Source organism: Vombatus ursinus, unplaced genomic scaffold (assembly GCF_900497805.2).
Source record: "Vombatus ursinus unplaced genomic scaffold, bare-nosed wombat genome assembly UNPS02014158.1, whole genome shotgun sequence".
In the NCBI taxonomy this organism is placed as follows: domain Eukaryota; kingdom Metazoa; phylum Chordata; class Mammalia; order Diprotodontia; family Vombatidae; genus Vombatus; species Vombatus ursinus.
Window position 1 is genome coordinate 494021 of NW_020953936.1, and position 20407 is coordinate 514427.

The window sequence follows — 20407 nt, forward strand, 5'->3', positions numbered from 1 at the left end:
ACACATCATTCCCCTTCCCATACACTATGATCCAGCTGTTAGAAAAACCTGAAACAAAAACCTACTACAGTGAGCAAGTGAAGGAAAGCCTTTATTATACTTCTCGCGAGAGAAGCGGGCACAACACACTTTAATAGCACATGAGCACTGGTTCAGTGGTACAGTCAACTTTTAAACAGTAAGATCCATACTCCTCCGACCAGGGCTACGATTGGTCTAATTCACCCAAGTTACACTCTTCCTGGACAGCCCATTGCATGTTCTTCCATGTGTCAGTTAATATTTAATAAGCTTATTAAGCAAGTGCAGTGGAGAAAAAGCATTTGCCCTGTCGAGGCCCTGTCCTTGAACAGGTGGGATTGCAAATGGTTTAGCCTCCAGGGCTCTTTCTGAAAGAACTAGTCCTTTACAGAATGTTTGGTACACCTTCTGATTGGTTGAGGGACTATCCACAAGATCTTGGAATTTCTTATCCTGCTGTGGAAGCCCAACCCCCTAAAACCTTTCTTACATATCGAAACTGGCCTTTCTCCTATTTCTCACACATAGTATTCCAGTTCCCTTTTTTGTGCCTTGACACTACGTGATTGGAATTCATGTCTTTCCTCTCCCAGGAAGGAGAACTTTTCCTGCCTCTCTGAATTCCTAGTTCTCTTCAGGACATAGTCCAGATGCCACCTTCTGCACAAAATCTAGTTCCTGATCCTTCCAGCTTCTGGAGCCTTCTTCCCTTCCCCTAATCTCATATAATATAGGCTTATTATGCATATGTGTGTGTAGATATAGATATCTATATCTACACACACATATACATATACACACACACACATATATAAAATAAGTAGCATTTATATAGCACTTTAAGGTTTGCAAAGGGCTTTACAAATACTATCTCATTTTTTCCTCACAATCATCCTGTGAAGTAGATACTGTTATTATCCTCGTTTTACAAATGATGAAACCGAGGCAGACAGATTAAATTACTTGCCCAGTGTCACACAAACAAGTAAGTATACGAGGTCACATTTTAACTCAGGTCTTCCTGACCTTCAGGTCTAATGCATTATCTATTGTGCCACCTAGCTCACATCTTCCTCACTGGATTCTAAGGACTTAGAAAGCAGAGACTGTTATACTTTTGTCTTTGTCTCTCCAGTGTCTAGCACAGTGACTAGCATTTATAGTAAGCAAATGCTTTCTGAATGTTTGTTGATTAATTTCTTGTTGCCTTTTGACACACCATAAACTCAACTCTGTCAGCTCTTTTATTTACCTCTCAGGGTAGGGCCTATAAACCAGTCTTCCATTTAACTGCAACTTCCTTGTGTCTCATGGTTTTGCTTTTGTTGACATCAGTATTGATAAAACAAAGCTTCTCCAATAAAATTACCTACTATTACTAGATCACTAGATACAGAGAGCTGACCTTTAATATCCCAAAACATAAACTAACACTTTCAATAATTCATCTTGTGACTTATAATATCAGAAGGATAGAAAGTGAAGTATCATTTTTAGCAGCATAAAATCTATAGATACTTTCCAACAGATTAACCAAAACTTCCCCAAATATTTTATTTCACCAGCTTTTTTTAGTATTTTGAAATGTTCTACATATTGAAATATACGTAATATATGTACATCTTTACTCTAGAAAAACTTGAAAAAAGGAACATTCAAATAATCCTAGTAGAGAAAAAATATTATTTAAATATAGATACATATTTAGGCTTTTTTGAGTATTTTAAAATGTTCTACACATTGAAACATGATACATAATATTTACATCCTGACTTCAAAAAAAACTTGAAAAAAAGAGCATTCAAATAATCCTAATGGAGGGGGGAAAAAATACACACACACACACACACACATACACACACGTCTGAGTTGCAAATTCTGGTTTGACTTTTTTTTTTAACTTTCCCTCTTCATTTATCCCAGTTTTTTCTTTTTTGCATCAAAAGTTCATTATCACTACTGTTAAATATTTTTAAAAATATAAGTATTTTCTCTTTTCCTTAGTGTAGCTAGCTTATAAATGTCTGCATTACTTAATTAAGTTGGTTGGAATGTGATTCCACATGGTGTTTTCTGATCAGCTTTCTTGCTTTGGAGGATAAGCAACCTTTGACCTACAGCTGGTATCTTGTTAAGAAAAAGTTCCTTTATTCCTTATAAGGCTTGGGCAGACTATTGAGTAATGGCTATGGGTGGTTACATATTCATTGTGCTGTAAGCGACTGGAACATACCTCCAGGCAGCTTTTCTCTCAGCCTTTGTTACAAGCTTTGAAACAATACAATTTTAGAGAAACAAGATTAAACTACCAACTGTGAAAATGGGAGGTTCAGGTAAGTGAATGTTACTTGTGTGAAGCATAATAATGTGGTTCTAAACTGGGGTTTATTTAGAGAAGCTTGGGTTCTAAAATGCTTATACCTTCTTGAAACTGAGTTAAAATGACTCAGCCCGATCTGCTGCCTTTGGTTTTTCAAGCTGCAGTGGTGTAGTTATTACAGTAAAGAGCCATATGTCTTTGAAGCAGTGTTGGAACTAAGTTTTCTTTGATATGCAGTTGTAATCTACATGCAAATGTGACCAAGGAAAGGGAGCCATTTCTGTATCCACTACATCCCGAGGCAAAGATTATGTGTATCTTACAGCATCTTCTGTTTTATTGTGCCTGTCACAGGGATGTGAAATACTGTAAGGGAAAACACATGAATTCACATAGTATGTTTGAGAGGAAATGTTTGAGAACAGTGCTGGATGAAGTGAACACAAAATGATTCTGTGACTAGATGTTTTGTTAGGCAGTGTAACATTGCGGAAGCCATTTATATTTCGCTGTGGACTCGATCCAGCAGAAAAAACCAAAGCCACAGCATCTGGCTTCTGGCATCTGCAGATATGGAGGGGAGGGAATCACCCTTCTTTGTAAAACAAAATTACATCAGCAGAGCAGCAAGAAGATTCCACCCAGGCAAACTGAATTACTTTCTGAATGTGCCAATGACAGCTTCTTTCTCTGTGGTTAAAATCTATTTTCTAGTGACAAATCTGAAGAGTTAAGGGGGAAAAATTTTTATTAAGTGAACCGTAAAACATAAGAATGACCATAAAGTGTTAAGCCCGCAATCTACAACTCAGTATTCCCTCCCTAACACTTCCAACAAGTTATTATGTCAGCCACAAATGATTAGGAATATTTATAACCCAAAGCGCCGGATTCCCTTACTGGATCTATCAAAGGGTTAAAAAGACTGAACTTTTGATTTCAGTGGTATGTGTAGGGAACTCCCAGGTACAGGTCAGCACCTCTTCTGCTGCTTGTATGTAGTCTTTGTTACCTAGAATCCTGAGAGGTAAGGTGACTTCCACACAGTTATGAAGTCAGTGTGTCAGAGGTGGCTCTGGAACCCAGGTCTTCTTACTATTCCATGCTATCTCTCCCAGTATTATATATGAATTTTTTAAAAATAAATTTTATAGATGCTTTTTTTTTTACATCTTCATTTCCAGATAGTCATACCTCTCTCCCAACAAAAAAAATTTTTTAAAAACAACTGATCCTTGTCTAACAATTTGTGCAGCATTCTGCCCAAATAATCCTAGGCTCTATCAGAGGAGGGAGAGACGTTTTGTTATCTGGTCTCCTAGGCCCTAGTTGGTTTTTCGGTTATTCAGTTTCACTAAATCTAACTAAGTCAATTTTGAGCTTCATTGGTCTTTTCAGCATATTGATGCCCTGTGAATACAACAGGTTTCAAAAAGTGCTTTCTATTTCTAGAATTCTGAGATTTAGTGAAGAGTTTGTGTTTACTCTTGATGATTTTATAAACTTTACTCTCAGCCCTGGTCTTTCCAAGCCCTAAGCAGCTTGGGGTTCTAGGTGGAAATTTATTATAATGATAATGGTAGCATAATAGTTTACTGTAGCAGTAAATAGACACCCCCTCCAAAAAAGCATAAATACAATGTTTTTAATGCACAAAAAAGAAAAGGACACTAATAGAGCAATTTTGTTGCTACCTTATTAAATTTATATATTTGTATGTATGTGTATTTTTACATATGTATGCCTTAAAAATAAACTGTACATAAAGGAAGTTCATTGTTTCTTAGATAATATTTTTTTCTTGTTCTTTGCACGTTGTAGTATTTGTTGCTTATTTATTGATGCAAGCTTATTGATGATTGTTAAGTTTACAGCTTAAATTTTTTTTTCAAAAAAATTTTGAATTTGCCATCAGGATATCTAGATTCAGATTTTGCATCTGACTCTGTGACCTTAGGAAAATCATCTCACCTTTCTCAGCCTCAAGTTTTCATATCTGTAAAATGCAGATATTATTTACCTTATTTTCCAGGGTTATTATGAGAAAATTGCATCGGAAACCCTAAGTACTCTATAAATGTACGGTATGGTAGTGAAGACTCTATTCGAACATTTCAATTGTTTTTCCCTAGATTTTCTTCAGCTCTTTTATATCTTTCTTGAGCTGCAGCCATGAGAACTACATTCATCATTCTGTGTTTCTTGTTTTGTTTCCAGTACCTTTTTGCAAATATCCAGAATTTTGTTGGCTTTTTTTGGCCGCAGAAACACATTAGACCATTGTCCTCAGGGAACAGGAAACAATTTACATTGACTCCAGAGTTAGAATTTTGCCTGACACACACAGTGAAACACATCTGTCAGACAACTTTCCCAGATCTTCCTTAAGTAGAGCCCAGTCAGTGTGTCATTTAACTATCAAGAAGAGATAATGCCATCTACAAAATTGGGGATGTAGTAGAAAGAAAACAAGAGTAAGTTCATGTTGATTAAAGTCTCAACTCTTCTACTTACAAACTCTCCTAGGAAGGATACTTTATGTGAATTACTTACCCTCCCTGTAAAATGGTACATGTGCTGCCTCTATCACAGGGATATTACAAGGATCCAAAGATAGCGTATGGTTAAATTGCTTTATGCTTTGTGCTGGGCTATAAAACTTAAGGTGCTTTATTAACTTGTTTTTTGTTTTGCTTTTCATCTGGACCTCTTAAGAAATCCTAATGTGGAATCCCCTTCCACTGATCCGAATCCCTGACTGCCAATTCTAGTCATATAGAGCTGCCTAGGTAAGGGCACCGGGAGGTGAAATGATTTGTCCTAGGCACAAAGAAGCAAAACATTAACCAACATCTCTCTGACTCCAAGCTTTCTCCTCTGTCCACACTGCGTCCAGAATTGTTATTACTGTTGATCATGTATAATCACCAGATGTCACTAAACCTCTTGAGGAACTACAAGTAATAATGCTGAGCCTCAATCCTAGGGAGAACCTAGCATTGCTACATCATCCAGAGATAGTATTCTTTGTCCATTATCTACATTTTGTTTCCTTTCTCCAAGCCATTTCCCTGTCAGTGATTAAAATATACCACTCTGATCCCACAGAAGGCAAGGATTTTGTCTAGTGGTCAAACCTGCCAAAAAGCTTTTTTAAATGTTTAGATAAATTACACCAACTGGTTTATCCTTGTCCACATGCCTAATCTTAATCTACTATACTCCAACTCTAGTAGAATAGTCAGAGATAATTTCCCCCTACAAATACTACAATGCCTTTTCCTTCGTAGTTGGTTTCAACCTAAGTGTTTAGAAGTAGGCCAATATTATATTACAAATTCTACCAGGACACCTAATGTCAGAGGAAGAGTCACCAACCTTCATTTCCTAGTTTCACCCTTACACTCCTAGGGAGCTAGCTAGTGAATAGGGTGTTGGCCTTGGAATCAGAAGACATGAATTAAACTCTTACTACTGACGTTAGGCAAGTCACTTAGCTTCTCTCAGCTTCAGTTTACTTATATAGTGGGGATAACAGCACCTCATAAAATGGAGATAAGAGCACCTGCTTTGCAGTGTTGTCCTGGGAATCCAATGAGGCAGCTTAAGTAAAGCACTATGCAAACCCTAAAACGCTATACAAATGCTATTATTATTATGGATATGAATCATATCAGGAGGTATTTGCTAACATCCCAATGTCTTCCCCTGGCTCTTAATCCCTGACGGTCTGGGTGTATAAACTTTGTGAGAGATGGGACCATTCCATGATAAACTTCAATAAATAGTCCCTTCAATAAACTTACCTTTAGAATGTGAGCTCCTCGAGGGCAGGCATAGGTTTGGGGTTTGTTTGTTTGTTTTTTATTACCTTTCTTTGTATCTTCAATTTATGTACAGGGTCTGCCACATAGTAAGGACTTAATAAATGTTTGTTGACTGTCTCCTCATTCAGATTAGCTCATTACCCCTGTTCCATGACCAACAGAAGACAATGATTTGCCCAGAATCACACAGACAATACGTGTGTGTCGGGGGCTACATGAGCTCAGGACTTCTTGACTCCAAGTTATAGGCTCCTAAATACTGATTATTCTGTTCAAGGTAGAGAGATAAGGTTTTTCATTCAGGACAGACCAAAGACTTCAGAGCGGGAATAATATTCTTCCTTAATAGTTTCTAGAAGAAAAATAGAGTTCAGTAAAGAAACTTCCACACTGATAATGCTACTAGTGTTTCTCTATTATAAATATTGATAGCTCTTGGTTTTAAGAAGAAACTTTGGTGCTTTTTGGTATTTTTAACACGTGAGTCCTTTATTTCATTTTGTTGAAGGCCTTTTCTTAACATACTTAACACTGAAGCTATTTTTCTTATTAATATCATCTATTATTTTTATCTTTTTCCTATCATTGGACTATCCCAACAATCCTGGGATAAATCCAACCCAATCATATGAATAATTTAAGAAAATATATTGCTGTAATCTCATTTCTAATATTTTATTAAGTATTTTTGCTGCAAGATTCATTAGTGAGATTGGTCTCTGGTTTTCTTTGTCTACTTTTAACTCTCCATTGCTTGGGGATCAGGACCATATTTATCTCCTCGAAGGAGTTTGCTATGCCTTTATTTTTGTAAAAATTTTTATTGTTCATAGGGGTCAATTGTTGTTCTCTAAGTGTTAGAATCCTTTTGTAAACTAATATATGACAATTTCCAAGACAATTTGCCTTTTGAAGACTGTCCAGCTTTTTTTCTTTTTTTCCAACAGGAATGCTTAGAAGTTGTCAGTTCTGTTAAAAGTTTGTTTTTTCCCCAGTAGCATCATGGCATCATAGGTTTAAAGCTGAAAGGGACCTTAGAGGTCATCTAGTCCAGTCTTTTCGTTTTTCGGATGTAGAAACTGAAGTACAGAGAGGTTCAGTGATTTTTCCCATGGTTACTCTGACAGCATGTAGGATTGTGCTCAGCTTTCTAGGATAACCCTTTCTTGGGCAGAGTAGGCCTTTTTCCTTTGCTTCTTGGTCTATCAGTGTGGGGCATGGAAAGACTGCTGGCTCTGGAGTCAGAGTATCTCAGTCAAAATCCTGCATCTGCCACTTGCCAAAGGACCTTGCACAAGTCACCTACCCCCTAGGGACATAGGCTTTTTCATTCTGTAAAATGAAGGGGTTGAACCAAATATATACTTTTTCCTGTTTTTTCTTTCATTTCTCATAGATGCATAGTCCTTTATGATTCTGACTGAGGTTCTTCAGTATATGATCTGTCTCTTCCTATTTTCCTGCAGCAGTTTTTCTTTGACCTGAGAACTTGAGAATTGGCAGTCACTTTCTCGGGCGTGTTAAATTTGGGGTTTCTTTTGGGTGGATTCTGTCTAGTTTTGTTTTCCCCATGATTCCCATACTCCTAGACAATTTTATAGTTTCTTGAAATGAAGTGTTCTGGGTCTTTTGTTTCATGCTTCTCTGGGAACCCAGTGATCTTTAAATTAAATATGTTCTGTTTTCCAGGTCAATTGGTTTTTTTGTTTGTTTGTTTTTGTTTTGTTTTTTTAATATGTTGCTGGTTTTTTATTTCCCTCAAAGTATAAAGACATGTAGAAATATAATGAATGGCCTTTAAGTGGAGCACTGAGTAAGTGAACAAAAGATACAAAGCAAATGAAAAATCATTTCAAACAAATGATTTGATATTACGATGTGCTCCAAGAGGTGAATGTTTGGGCAGCTCAGTAGGCTCTTAATGTGCAAAGTATAGCCAGGTAATCACACAACAACATGGGAGGTTCCTGCGATGAACTCATTTAATTTGAAAGAATGAGCCACTATTATTTCATTATTAGCTAGGGCCATGACAGTCAACTAGCATTTATTAAGCACCTACTACATGCCAGCCATTTATACTAAGCTCTGGGTATACCAAGAAAGACAAAAAACAGTCCCTGCTCTCAAGGAGCTTATGGTCTAAAAAAATTTTTTTAAGTTATTTTAAAATTTTTTTAAATGAACCACCTTTTAATTTTTAGCTTGGTTTTCCAACCTGGTGGTGAGAAGTAACAAAGGTTTATAAAGATTCCTGTTAGAATATTTATCATAAAATTTGGCTTTTTAAGTAAGAGCTTGTTTTTAAAGTTTATAAAACTATATCTAACTTTCTATACTAATATATCATCCACAAAGGGAAGTTATTTACTTGTTTATGACTAATGTTCTTTAAAACAACCCTCCAAACCTTGGAAAACATGTACCTCTCCCATTGATTCCAAGATAAAGCAAATGCAGAATGACTTTGAGTTTTCTGACAGCCATACAGTCCATGTTCCATCAATGATTTGTTTACTTTCCTGAGTAGAAATCAATTTGATCTTTTTTCCTTTAAAGAGGATGACTGTTTTGGCATTTCCAAACTACTTTCCCTGTAACAATAATTTTGGAATTCTTTTATGCTCATCTCATTTGGATTTCAGTGCTTCCTCCCACTCAACAGATGACCCGGGGTTCTTGGGAATCACTGGAAATATTGATTGCGTTTCACTCTGAAGTCTTTCATCTTCTGGAACCACTGAGGGCTTTTCTTTTTAGCCAGTGACAAAGTCATAACAAAAGCAGCGAACATTCCTGCAGCAGCAACTGTACCAAGAAAAATTACACCTTTCACAAGAAACAGCCGGTTGTCCAAGGCTGTGGGCTGCTCCAAAGACCCGAGAAGCCCCCCCGCCCCCAGCTCAGAGCCCAGAAGCACCATGGCTTGATGGAGGCATTAGCCATCCACCAACTGAGCCCCAGGTTAATTGTTTTTGATCATAGACATTTTACATGTTTTTCCAATTTTGTTGTATTTTGACTTTGTTCTAATATTTCTTAATTGTGTCATTAGGTTTTTGAGTTGTTTACTTTTCTTTTTCAGTGTTCATTTTTTCTGTAGGGTTTGTCCAGTTTCTTTTTTTTTTTTTATGTGAAGCAGTCGGAGTTAAGTGACTTGCCCAGGGTCACGCAACTACTAAGTGTCAAGTGTCTAAGGCCGTATTTGAACTCAAGTCCTCCTGACGACAGGGCTGGTGCTCTATCCACTACGCCACCTAGCTGCCTGCTCCAGTTTCTTTTCTAAGCTGTTTAGTGCTCAAGATTTCTATACACAGCTTTAATTGTACTCATCTTCTTTCATTCCTCTTAATAGGCTTTATAACCATTTTCAGATCCTTTGTGACCAATCCATTCTCTTTTCTGGTGTACTAATTTTAGCTACTGCAAAATCATTTTCTTCTGGTGTTTTGCACTTGGGCCAGGGCCAGGACAAATCACCCTTCCATCCTTTCCTTCCTGCTTACCACACTGCAGCTGTCTCTGAGGGTGAAGAAGAATGACACCTGCTTTTCTTTGCCTTGCTGCATCTTTCTCCTCTGCTCTCTGCCTTTGTTTACTGTCTGAATGAAGCTTACAAGGCGCCTTTATTGACATGGGGGCCAGCTGTCTCCAGCTCAAGAATCAAGTTACTCCTTAAACATAATGTTTCTAGTCTTTTGTCTAAGGGTGGAGAATGAACATTAAATCGTCCTTGCAGATACAGTCCCCACAAGAAATGGGGAAAGGGAGCAGAGAAATGTAGAAGCAGGAAGTCTAGGGTTTCTGTGCTGACAAACAAGAAATCTGTTAGGTTCAGTACAGGATTATAGTCCAGGGTAGCTTTATCTGCTTGTCAGCCTCAATCTGAAAAAAAAAAAAAAAATCTCATCCTTTAGTCTTTCTCCAAATTATGTAAGGACCCAATGATAAAAGTAAGTCTTAGAGTCATTTTAGAATGAAGGGACTCTCAGAGTTCATTAGTCCAACCTCCTCATTTTACAAGCTGAGGAAACAGGCACAGAGAGGGTGAGTGGATTGCCGAAGATCACACAACTATTTACTAATAATAATGATAATAACAAGAGTTATGTACATAATATGTTAACATTTGCAAAATTTTTTCCATATGTTATTGTATCTGAGCTCCCTCTTCCTGTGTGAGATGTGTAGCCAGGGGTATTGTCTCTGTTTTCCGGATGAGGAACCTGAGAGTATGAGAGGTGAATGAAGTAACTTCCTGTGGTCACATAGCTAGGAAATATCAGAGGAAAGATTCGGAGCATTCAATAAAATATATAATCCCTAATTGCCTTAGTAAACCTTTAGGTAGGTAAGAGACATGGTTACGGTAATACATGTATCTCTTGGATGCCTTTAGCCTCTTCCTTCCAACTCTTACAGGGATTATTTGAGTAGTAGTGACAGTTATGCCCTATATTTTTTCAATTTTAAAATTTAAAAATCTTCAAAAAAAGATCCAAGTAAGAATACATGTACTTGAATAGAGGAGAAAGGATACAGACAAGCAGGAGAGTGTTAGGACATTGTGTAAGAGAGTCATGGTTTCATATATAGAACACTTTATCTTTTTTGTTTGTTTTTGCTTTTTGATGAGGCAATTGGGGTTAAGTGACTTGCCCTGGGTCACACAGCTAATAAATGTCAAGTGTCTGAGACCAGATTTGAACTCAGGGCCTCCTGACTCAAAGGTCAGAGCTCTATCCACTGCATCACCTACCTGCCCCTATCTTTTTTTGTATGTGGAAATTTTCATAACTGGGGAGAAAAAAGAATATATGTATCTAGAACTCTCCATATAGAAACTCTTCCACCCTTTTCTCCAATTAGTACCAGTTAATACCAATACTATCTACTTGTGACTTAATAGATAAATCCTGGATAGTCCCCTGAGGCACATAGACATTAAGTGACTTGCCTTAGATCAAACCTCTAGTAAGTGTCAGAAGTAGGAGTTTAACCCAGGTCTTTTTAATTATAAGCTCAGCAGTCTACCTGCTTTCTCCTTTGTACTCATAATTCCATGGTCTTGAAGATAATTGGCTAACAATTGATTGTTGGTTTGGTTTTTTCCTTTTTGTTTTTTGCTAGGCCATGGAGTTAAGTGCCTTGACCAGGGTCACACAGCTAGTAAATGTCAGGTGTTTGGTCTGAGGTCAGATTTGAACTCAGGTCCTCCTGAGTCCAGGGCCGGTGTTCTATGCACCTACCTAGCTGCCCCTTCTTTTTTCTAACTTTTTAATGGTATTTTAAGTAGAAAGGGTTATGTTCTGTGTTAACTTGCCTTAACATTTGATGTTTAACAGTATTCCAGTCTGTCCCATTTAACGGGGTGAGGAGAGAGGGCCATATTAGAGGCAGATAGAGAGAGCTCACTGAATTACCAGTGTCTGATTTCTCATGGAACAGAAGACTTTTTTTTTTTTAATTTTCAGCTCCAAATTGTCTCCCTCTCCCACCCATTGAAAAGTCAAGAAATATGATACCCATTGTACATATGAAGCCATACAAAATATATTTCCACATTAGCATGTTTTGGGGGGAAAAAGAAGCAAGAAAAATAAAGATAAAAAAATAAGCTTCAGTCCTCACTCAGAGTCTGTCAGTTTTCTCTCTGGAGATGGATAGTATTTTTTCTCATGAGTCCTTTGGGATTGTCATGGATCATTGTATTGATCACAGTTGCTGAGTCTTTCATAGTTGATTATCATTACAGTATTGCAGTTATTGTGTACATTATTCTCCTGCTTACTTCACTTTGCATCAGTTCACATAAGTCTTCCCAGGTTTTTCTGAAACCATCTTCTTTGTCATTTCTTATAGCACAATAGTATTCTATCACAATCATATACTATAACTTGTTCAGCTGTTTTCTAATTAATGGCCATCCCCTCAGTTTCCAGTTCTTTGCCACCCCAAAAAGAGCTGCTATAAATATTTTGTATATATGGGTCCCTTTCCTTTTTTTGCAGTACAGACCTCCTGGTAACAGTATTGCTGGATCAAAGGGTATGCACAGTGTCATAGCCTTTTGGACATAGTTCCAAATTGTTTTCTAGAATGGTTAAGCTAGTTTACAATTTCACCAACAGTTTATTAGTGTACCTAATTTTCCACATTCCCTCCAGCATTTATAATTTTTTTTCTGTCTTAACCAACCTGATGGATATGAGATGGTACCTCAAAGTTGTTTTAATTTACATTTCTTTAATTAATGACTTAGAGCATTTTTTATATGACTATTGATAACTTTGTTTTCTTCTTCTGAAAACTGCTTGGAACAGGAGAAAATTAAAAAGTTTTGGAGCACACTGAACGGGATATAGGAGGGCGGGAAAGTAAAAAAGCAAAGGATGTAACTCAAACAAGTACACATTCATTAAAAGGCATCCTTTTCAGGAAACACACAGAGAAATTGTTGAGGGTTCCTTCATCTCTACTAAAGAAAGCCTCACTTACAAAAGAAACCTTTACCAGTTCGCTTTGATGCTAATGCCTTCCTTCTGTTAGTTATCCCCAGTTTATCCTGTAGGGATCTTTTTTACACATAATTATTTGCATGTTGTCTCCTCCATTAGGTTGTAATCTCCTTAAGAGCAGAGATTGTCTGGCACATAATAGGCCTTTTATAAATGCTAGCTGACTGAATGTCCCCAGAGGAAAGCTGTCTGTGTGGACCTTTTATGTCCAGATAAGTTGTAACTGCAGTAATAGATACTAATAATCTTCTCCTTTAGGATAGATAATTTTAAATTGAGACTTAATGTCCTCTCGAACAGTTTTTTGTTTTGCTTATGTATTTTGAATCTGAATGCAAAGAAAATGGGGCAGAGTTGATTTTGACTTCACAAGCTATTTTAAAAATAATTTAATTGAAAACAGTCTTATGTTGGAATATACCAAAGAGGAATAATTTATACAAAAATATTATTTGAAGAAGAAAAAAACAATACTTGCTTTGATTAAGTTTTTTGTTTTGTTTTATTGGTTTTGGTTTTTTGCTGTGGTTATTTTTTGCTCTTTCAGTCGACAGAAGTTACAGCCCTAAGTTTCTTACTATTTTTTAATTCTGAATTTAAATATCAAAAAAGAGTAATTACATATGTGGTATGTGTGTGTATACATATTATGTTTAAGAAAATAAAAAAAGATTACATATAAAATGGCTTCCATTTCACATAGCTTACTTTTTTTAAGTATTTTAAAATTGATTTGTTGTTTCCATTACCTCCACCCACTGTACTCTCATTGAGCAAATTAAAAAATTTTTTAAAAAAAACTGAAAAGTAAAGCCATCAGTATATAGCTTCATAATCTGTCAAAACAAATTCCCATCTTAGCCATGCCCCAAAATATGTCTTTTTCTACATTTTAAGTTCCTCACTGGTCAAGGGGTAAATGGTATCTTTCATCTTCATTCATTTGGATTCATGGTTTATCATTGCAATGATTGGTGTTCTAAAGACTTTTAAAGTTGTTTTTATGCATGATGTTGTTATCAATTTTTGTATAAATTATTCTCCTAGTTCTGTTCACTTTGTTCATTAGTTCATAGAGGACTTCATCTATAGCCCTAAGTTTAGCTCTAGCCATTTTCTGTAGGAATGAATTTTACTGTAAATATTTTGTTCATAATCACATGACCTTATCCCTTACTTTGTTGAAGAGGTATCCCATTTCTTTTCCAAGACTAGCCTTTCAACCTACTCCTTTAGCAACTAGTCCTGGAATTATCTCATTTCTTCCCTAGCATCTCAATTTCTGTCTTACTCACTGGCTCTTTTCTTTCTTCCTACAAAAATGCATACCTAGCCATCTTAAAACAAAACAAAAATCACCCAAACCTTCACTTTGATTCTGTTGCCCCCTCTAGCTACCTATAATTGCTTTCATTGCTAAACTTCTTGAATACATAACAATCACTGCCTTTGCTTAACCCATTCTTTTTTCCTTAAGATCCTGAAATAACTTTCATTCTTTTTATTCCACTGAAATAGAACGTTAGAACTCTCTTTGAATACTTTTGGTGAGCAGAAGCCTACTGCCTACTTTGGAAGCCCCTTGCACTTTAGACAACTGTGATTTTTAGCAAGTTTTTCCTTAATAAATTTGCCTCTGAATATTCTGAACCATGCAATTCAATATACACAAATGCTTACTCTGCTTCTGCCCCCTCTTTCTTGCTCTCTATGTGGCATTTGATATTATCACCCTCTCCTCTAAACTATCACCTTTCTTGACATCCATGGAAGCTACATTGAACTATTTCCTTTCTGATCTCTTTGTTCATTCCGCTATTTATTCTGCTGGCTTCTCTTTCTTCTATCTGGAAGTGTGGTCATTCCCACATTTATGCCTAGATGCAGAATTATTTCATGCCTGGATGCAGAATTCTTCTCTTTTTACACTTACTTCCCCAGAGAACTTATCCTCTTATGTGGGTTTAATTACCATGGTGATTTTAAGGTCTGCATTTCCAGCCCTTATCTCTCATCTTCATATTAATCCCATCTTTTCATTTGTCTATTAGGCATTTCTGTTTGGATGCTCTGCTCTGTCACTTTAAGTTCACAATATTTGGAACAAAAATCATCTTATCCCCAAGACTTCTCTGCCTATTCCAACTTTCCTCTTTAGTGATGCTACCATTCCCAGTCACCTGTGCTCAAAAACTTAGCTATCTTTGACTCTTCCCTTTCCCTAATCCCCTATATATAATCATTCAACAAGTCCTATCAATTCTTTTTTCACATTGTTTTTAGCATTTCTTCATTCCCACTACCAGTAATCTATTCTAGGTCTTCCTACTTAATTTCTGAATTGGTAAAATGATTATAGACTATTAAATTGCCTATCAGGTCTAATTGTCTCTAATTTTCACCCACAATAATCAAAGTGGTAACTACGATGGGGCAACAGGACTTTGTCTTAGGGCACCAATATCCAGAGATCTATCCTCTCTTCATAATGACCTCCATCCCTGCATCCTTCTTCATTCACAGCCTTCTACTGGCAATACTACAGAAAGGCACAGCTGTTACACACCCCCAGTTCTATCACCATTATACCCCTCTCCTGGGACCATCTTTCCTCTAAACCCCATGGTTGCAAAGATTCAACTTCTGAGGGATGGGCTGCCATTTTCCAGAGATGGTCCACTATACCCCTAGAAGTCCTCTGGATCACCATCACTGTAACTTCTCACCACCACCACTGAATTTGCACCAAGCACTGTTGCACCTAGTTATGGCATTGGCTCTAATCCACCTTATTTATCAGATAAATCTTCCTTTAAAAAGTCACTTTTATCATCTTACTTTCCTACTTTGAAAAATATTAAATGGCACTGTTAGTTTGAAGCCAGACTCTTTAGCATGGAGATACATGATCTTCTACAGTTTGTCTTTTCCTTACTTAAGCAGTATTATTTCTGTTTACCCTTTAAGCAAATGCTCAGATACAGTCAGTCGGGCCTCCTCCCTTATTCCTACTCTGTACCTTTTTTAATGTATTTATCTATTCCCCTACCTCAAATACCTTTCTCCCTAGCGATGAATCCTACATAGCGAGGCCCAGCTTGAGTTCTACCTTTACTAGCCTTGAATTGTAATAACTGAAATTCTGTTATCCAGTGTCATTGAAAAAGAAGCCATAATCTCATTTCTAAACCATTCTGTTATACTTTTCTATTTAATGGGTAAGTTCCTCCCCTTCTCATTCACTTTATGATTGCTAACTGTATTTCCCTTCATCCTATTTTCTTATACTTATCCTTCTCTATTTTTCCCTTCAGTTCTTTAAGAGTCTGTTTTGCTTCTGATTATTGACTCCCTTAAATCTACTGTCCCTTTTATTTGTCCCATTTTTCTTCTATTTCTTTGCTGAGTAAGATATTTTTCTATACCCAACTATGTGTATATATGTATTCTTCCCTCCTTTAATCAGTTTAGATGAGAGTGGTTTCAAGTACATACACTACCCTCACTCCCTTCTTATATGAACACCTCTTTGTGTACCCCATTTATGAGATATGGTCCCTGGTGATAAGAAAGTTCTGAAGGTTTACACGTATCTCCCCATATGAGAATATAAGAGTTTAAACTTTCTTGGTCCTTTATAATTTCTTATTCATGTTTACCTTTTTAAAAATAATTTATTTTTAGTGTTCAACATTCACTTCCATAAGATTTTGAGTTTAAAATTTTTCCCCCTCCCTCTTCTCCCCCCTCCCCATGACAGCATGCAATTTGATAATAGACTCTACTTATACATTTATATTAAACATATTTTCACATTAGTCATGATATAGAAAAGAATTAGAACCAATGGGAGGAAGCATGAGAAAGAAGAAACAAAACAAAAAAGAAAAGGAGAGCAAATAGTATACTTCCATCTGCCTTCAGACTCCTAAGTTCTTTGTCTGGATGAGGATAGTGTTTTCCATCTTGAGTCTTTTGGAGTTGTCTTAGATCCTTGGATTGCTGAGAAGAGCTAAGTCTGTCAAAGTCAGTCATCACACAATGTTGCGGTTAGTGTGTACAGTGTTCTACTGGTTCTGCTCATTTTGCTCAGCGTCAGTCTATACAAGGCTTTCCAGGTTTTTCTGAAATCTGCCTGCTCATCATTTCTTACAGCACAATAGTCTTCCATTACATTCATATACCACAGCTTACTCAGCCATTCCCCAATTGATGGGCATCCCCTCAATTTCCAGTTCTTTGCCACCACAAAAAGAGCTGCTATAAATATTTTTGTACATGTGGGTCCTTTCCCCATTTTTATCATCTCTTTGGGATATAGACCTAGAAGTGGTATTGCTGGGTCATAGGGTGTGCACCATGTTTACCTTTGTAATGCTTCTCTTGATTCCTGTGTTTGTCAGTTTTTTTACTCAACTCTGGTCTTTTCTCCAGAAGTGCTTGGAAGTCCTCTGTATCATTAAAGGTCTACTTTTCTCCCCCTGTATTCATTTTTGCTGGGTAGATTATTCTTGGTTGTAAACCTAGATCCTTTGCCTTCTGGAATATCGTATTCTAAACTCTCTACTCTTTTATGGTGATGGTTGCTAAATCTTATGTGATCCTTATTGTGGACCCTTGGTACTTGAATTCTCTCTTTCTGACTGCTTACAGTATTTTTTTTCCTTGACTTGGGAGCTCTGAATTTTGGGTTTAAGGTTACTGGGAGTTTTCATATTGGGGTTTCTTTCAAAAGGTGATTGGTGGGTTCTTTCAGGTTTTACTTTGTACTCTGTTTCTAAGATAGCAGGACAGTTTTCTTTTATGATTTCTTGAAATATGGTGTTCAGAATCTTTTTTTTTTGTTTGTGGCTTGCAGAATATGTCACGTTTTCTTCTTTTTTTTCAGTATTTTGACTTGTTTTATTAATTCTTGACATCTCATGTCATCTCATCAGCCTCGATTTGGCAAATTCTTTTTTTTTTTTTTTTGGTTAAGAAATCTTAACATTGCAAAAATTCTCAGTAATCCTTAAACCCCAACATTCTTAATAAAGGGCTTTTCCAGTAAGGATGTGTCTCCTCTTCCTTGGTATAAAATGTTATGAGACAAAGGCCAAGAACTGTGTACATCTTTCTGCCAGACGTCAAATGCTTCTGCGTGAGGATGACTACCCAAGATCTGGTTACTGCCCAGGCTCTGAAAGACTCTTGTTCATGAACTGCCTCTTCACGAAGCAAGTCCACCACTTGCTGGGCTTATCACTCTGAGGATCAAAGACCTTCTTACAAAGCCTCAGCCCTGTTTCTTGCTGCAGCTGCTGTAAGTAGGCCCTCATCACTTCATCTTCTTGCTTATTTGCAGGTTTGGCATAAATTGCATTAAGAGGGAAACCCAGTTCTCCAAGAATAGGAAAATTAGTGATTCCTAATGTGTACATTTCTTTCTCTCCTTGACTTTTTGAGTTGCACTTCTGGAGTTTCCCTAAGCATTCAGAAATGTAAAGAGTTATGTAGATCAGTATCCTATCAGCTTCGTTCTTAGTTTCATAGTTTTTGAAGACATTGGCCTTGAAATAATAGATAGCTTCATCTACAATATCTGTCTTTTGTTTCTCTTGGAGCTGGTCCTTTAAATTGACTCCTAATTAAGTATAGTGCCATGTTTCCAATTAGTTTGGTGTCAGGGTCCATGAGAGAGGAGGGGTATGCCGTCATCTTGGCAGTGGGGCCTGGACTGCAGGCAAGCAGAAGGTACTGGTTCCTGTTAGAGACCCTGGCACTTCCAGTCTGGCGGCTGGGTGGGGTCTACCAATTCTTATTTTCTTTTTTTTTCTATAATTTTTTTATGGTAATTTTTATTTATGTTTTTTGTTTTTAACATTTACTTCCACAAGATTTTGAGTTCCAAATTTTCACCCCATCTTGCCCCTCCCCCACCCCAAGATGGCATGCAGTCTAAACACCCCTTCCCCTAGTCTGCCTTCCCTTCTATCTCTCCCTCCTTCTCTTATCCCCTTCCCCTTCAATTTTCCTGTAGGGCAAGATGGATTTCTGTACCCCATTTCCTGTATTTCTTATTTCCCAGTTGCATGTGAAAACATTTTTTTTAAACATGTTTTTAAAACTTTAGGTTCCAAATTTTCTCCCTTCCTCCCTCCCCACCCACCCTCATTGATAAGGCAAGCAGCTAAATATAGGTTATATATGTGCAGTTATGCAAAACACTTCATAGTAGACATGCTGTGAAAAACTAACTCTATTTTCCTTAATCCTATCCAGCCCACCCATTTATTCCATTCTTTCTTTTGACCCTGTCCCTCCTCAGAAGTATTTGCTTCTGATTATTCCCCTTCCCAATCTGCCCTCCTCTCTGTCATCCCCCTACTCTCTTGTCCCCTTCCCTATTTTCCTGTAGGGTAAGACAGATTTCCACACCCAATTGAGTGTGTATGTTATTCCCTCCTTAAGTCAAATCCTATGAGAATAAGATTCACTCATTCCCTCTCACCTTCCCCCATTTCCCTTCCACTGTAAGAGCCTTTTCTTTTCTGGTTTGTTTTTTTTTTTGGTGGGATAATTTACCCCATTCTACCTCTCCCTTTCTCCTTCTCCCAGTATACTCCTCTCTCACCCCTTAATTTTATTCTCCAGGTATGACCCCTTCATTTTCAACTCACCCTGTGCCCTCTATCTATCTGTATCTATATATACATACATATAATTTTTTTCCCTTCAACTACCCTAATACTGACAAAGGTCTCATGAGTTACAAATATCATCTTTCCATGCAGGAATGTAAACAGTTCAACCTTAATAAGTCTCTTATGATTTTCTCTTTCCTGTTTACCTCTTCATGTTCCACTTGAGTGTTGTATTTGAAAGTCAAATTTTCTATTCAACTCTGGTCTTTTCATCAAGAATACTTGAAAGTCCTCTATTTCACTGAATGACCATTTTTTCCCCTGCAGGATTATACTCAGTTTTGCTGGGTAGGTGATTCTTGGTTGTAATCCTATCTTCTTTGCCCTCCAGAATATTATATTACATGCCCTGCGGTCCCTTAATGTAGAAGCAGCTAAATCTTGTGTTATCCTGATTGTGTTTCCACAATACTTGAATTGTTTCTTTCTGGCTGCTTGTAATATTTTCTCCTTGACCTGGGAACTCTGGAATTTGGCTACAATATTCCTAGGAGTTTTCCTTTGGGGATCTCTTTCAGGAGGAGATTGGTGGATTCTTTCAATTTCTATTTTGCCCTCTGCTTCTAAAATATCAGGGCAGTTTTCCTGGATAATTTCTTGAAAGATGATGTCTAGGCTCTTTTTTTGATCATGGCTTTCAGATAGTCCAATAATTTTTAAATTCTCTCTCCTGGATCTATTTTCCAGGTCAGTTGTTTTTCCAATGAGATATTTCACATTGTTTTCTAATTTTTCATTCTTTTGGATTTGCTTTACAATGTCTTGATTTCTCATAAAGTCACTAGCTTCCAATTGCTCTATTCTAATTTTTAAGGAAGTATTTTCTTCAGTAAGCTTTTGGACTTCCTTTTCCATTTGGCCAGTTTTGCTTTTTAGGGCATTCTTCTCCTCATTGGCTTTTTGCATCTTTTTTGCCATTTGGGTTAGGCTATTTTTTGAGGTGTTATTTTCTTCAGTATTTTTTTGGATCTCCTTTAGCAAGCTGTTGACTTGTTTTTCATGATTTTCTTGCATCACTCTCAGTTTTTCCTCTACTTC

At 37.0% G+C, this 20407-nt stretch overlaps 1 protein-coding gene and 2 pseudogenes across 1 annotated transcript in view; 1 reads left to right on the forward strand and 2 right to left on the reverse strand.

The window, feature by feature from the left end:
• Positions 1–2195: 2195 nt before the first annotated feature.
• Positions 2196–20407, forward strand: part of GLIPR2 (GLI pathogenesis related 2) — a 51458-nt gene continuing 33246 nt past the window's right edge. Inside the window, exon 1 of the mRNA XM_027859106.1 lies at positions 2196–2354. Within this exon, the coding sequence (XP_027714907.1) occupies positions 2342–2354 (13 nt within the window). The 5' untranslated portion in view covers positions 2196–2341. The remainder of the gene's footprint in view (positions 2355–20407) is intronic.
• LOC114040893 lies at positions 8799–9126 on the reverse strand (annotated as a pseudogene).
• LOC114040891 lies at positions 17818–18383 on the reverse strand (annotated as a pseudogene).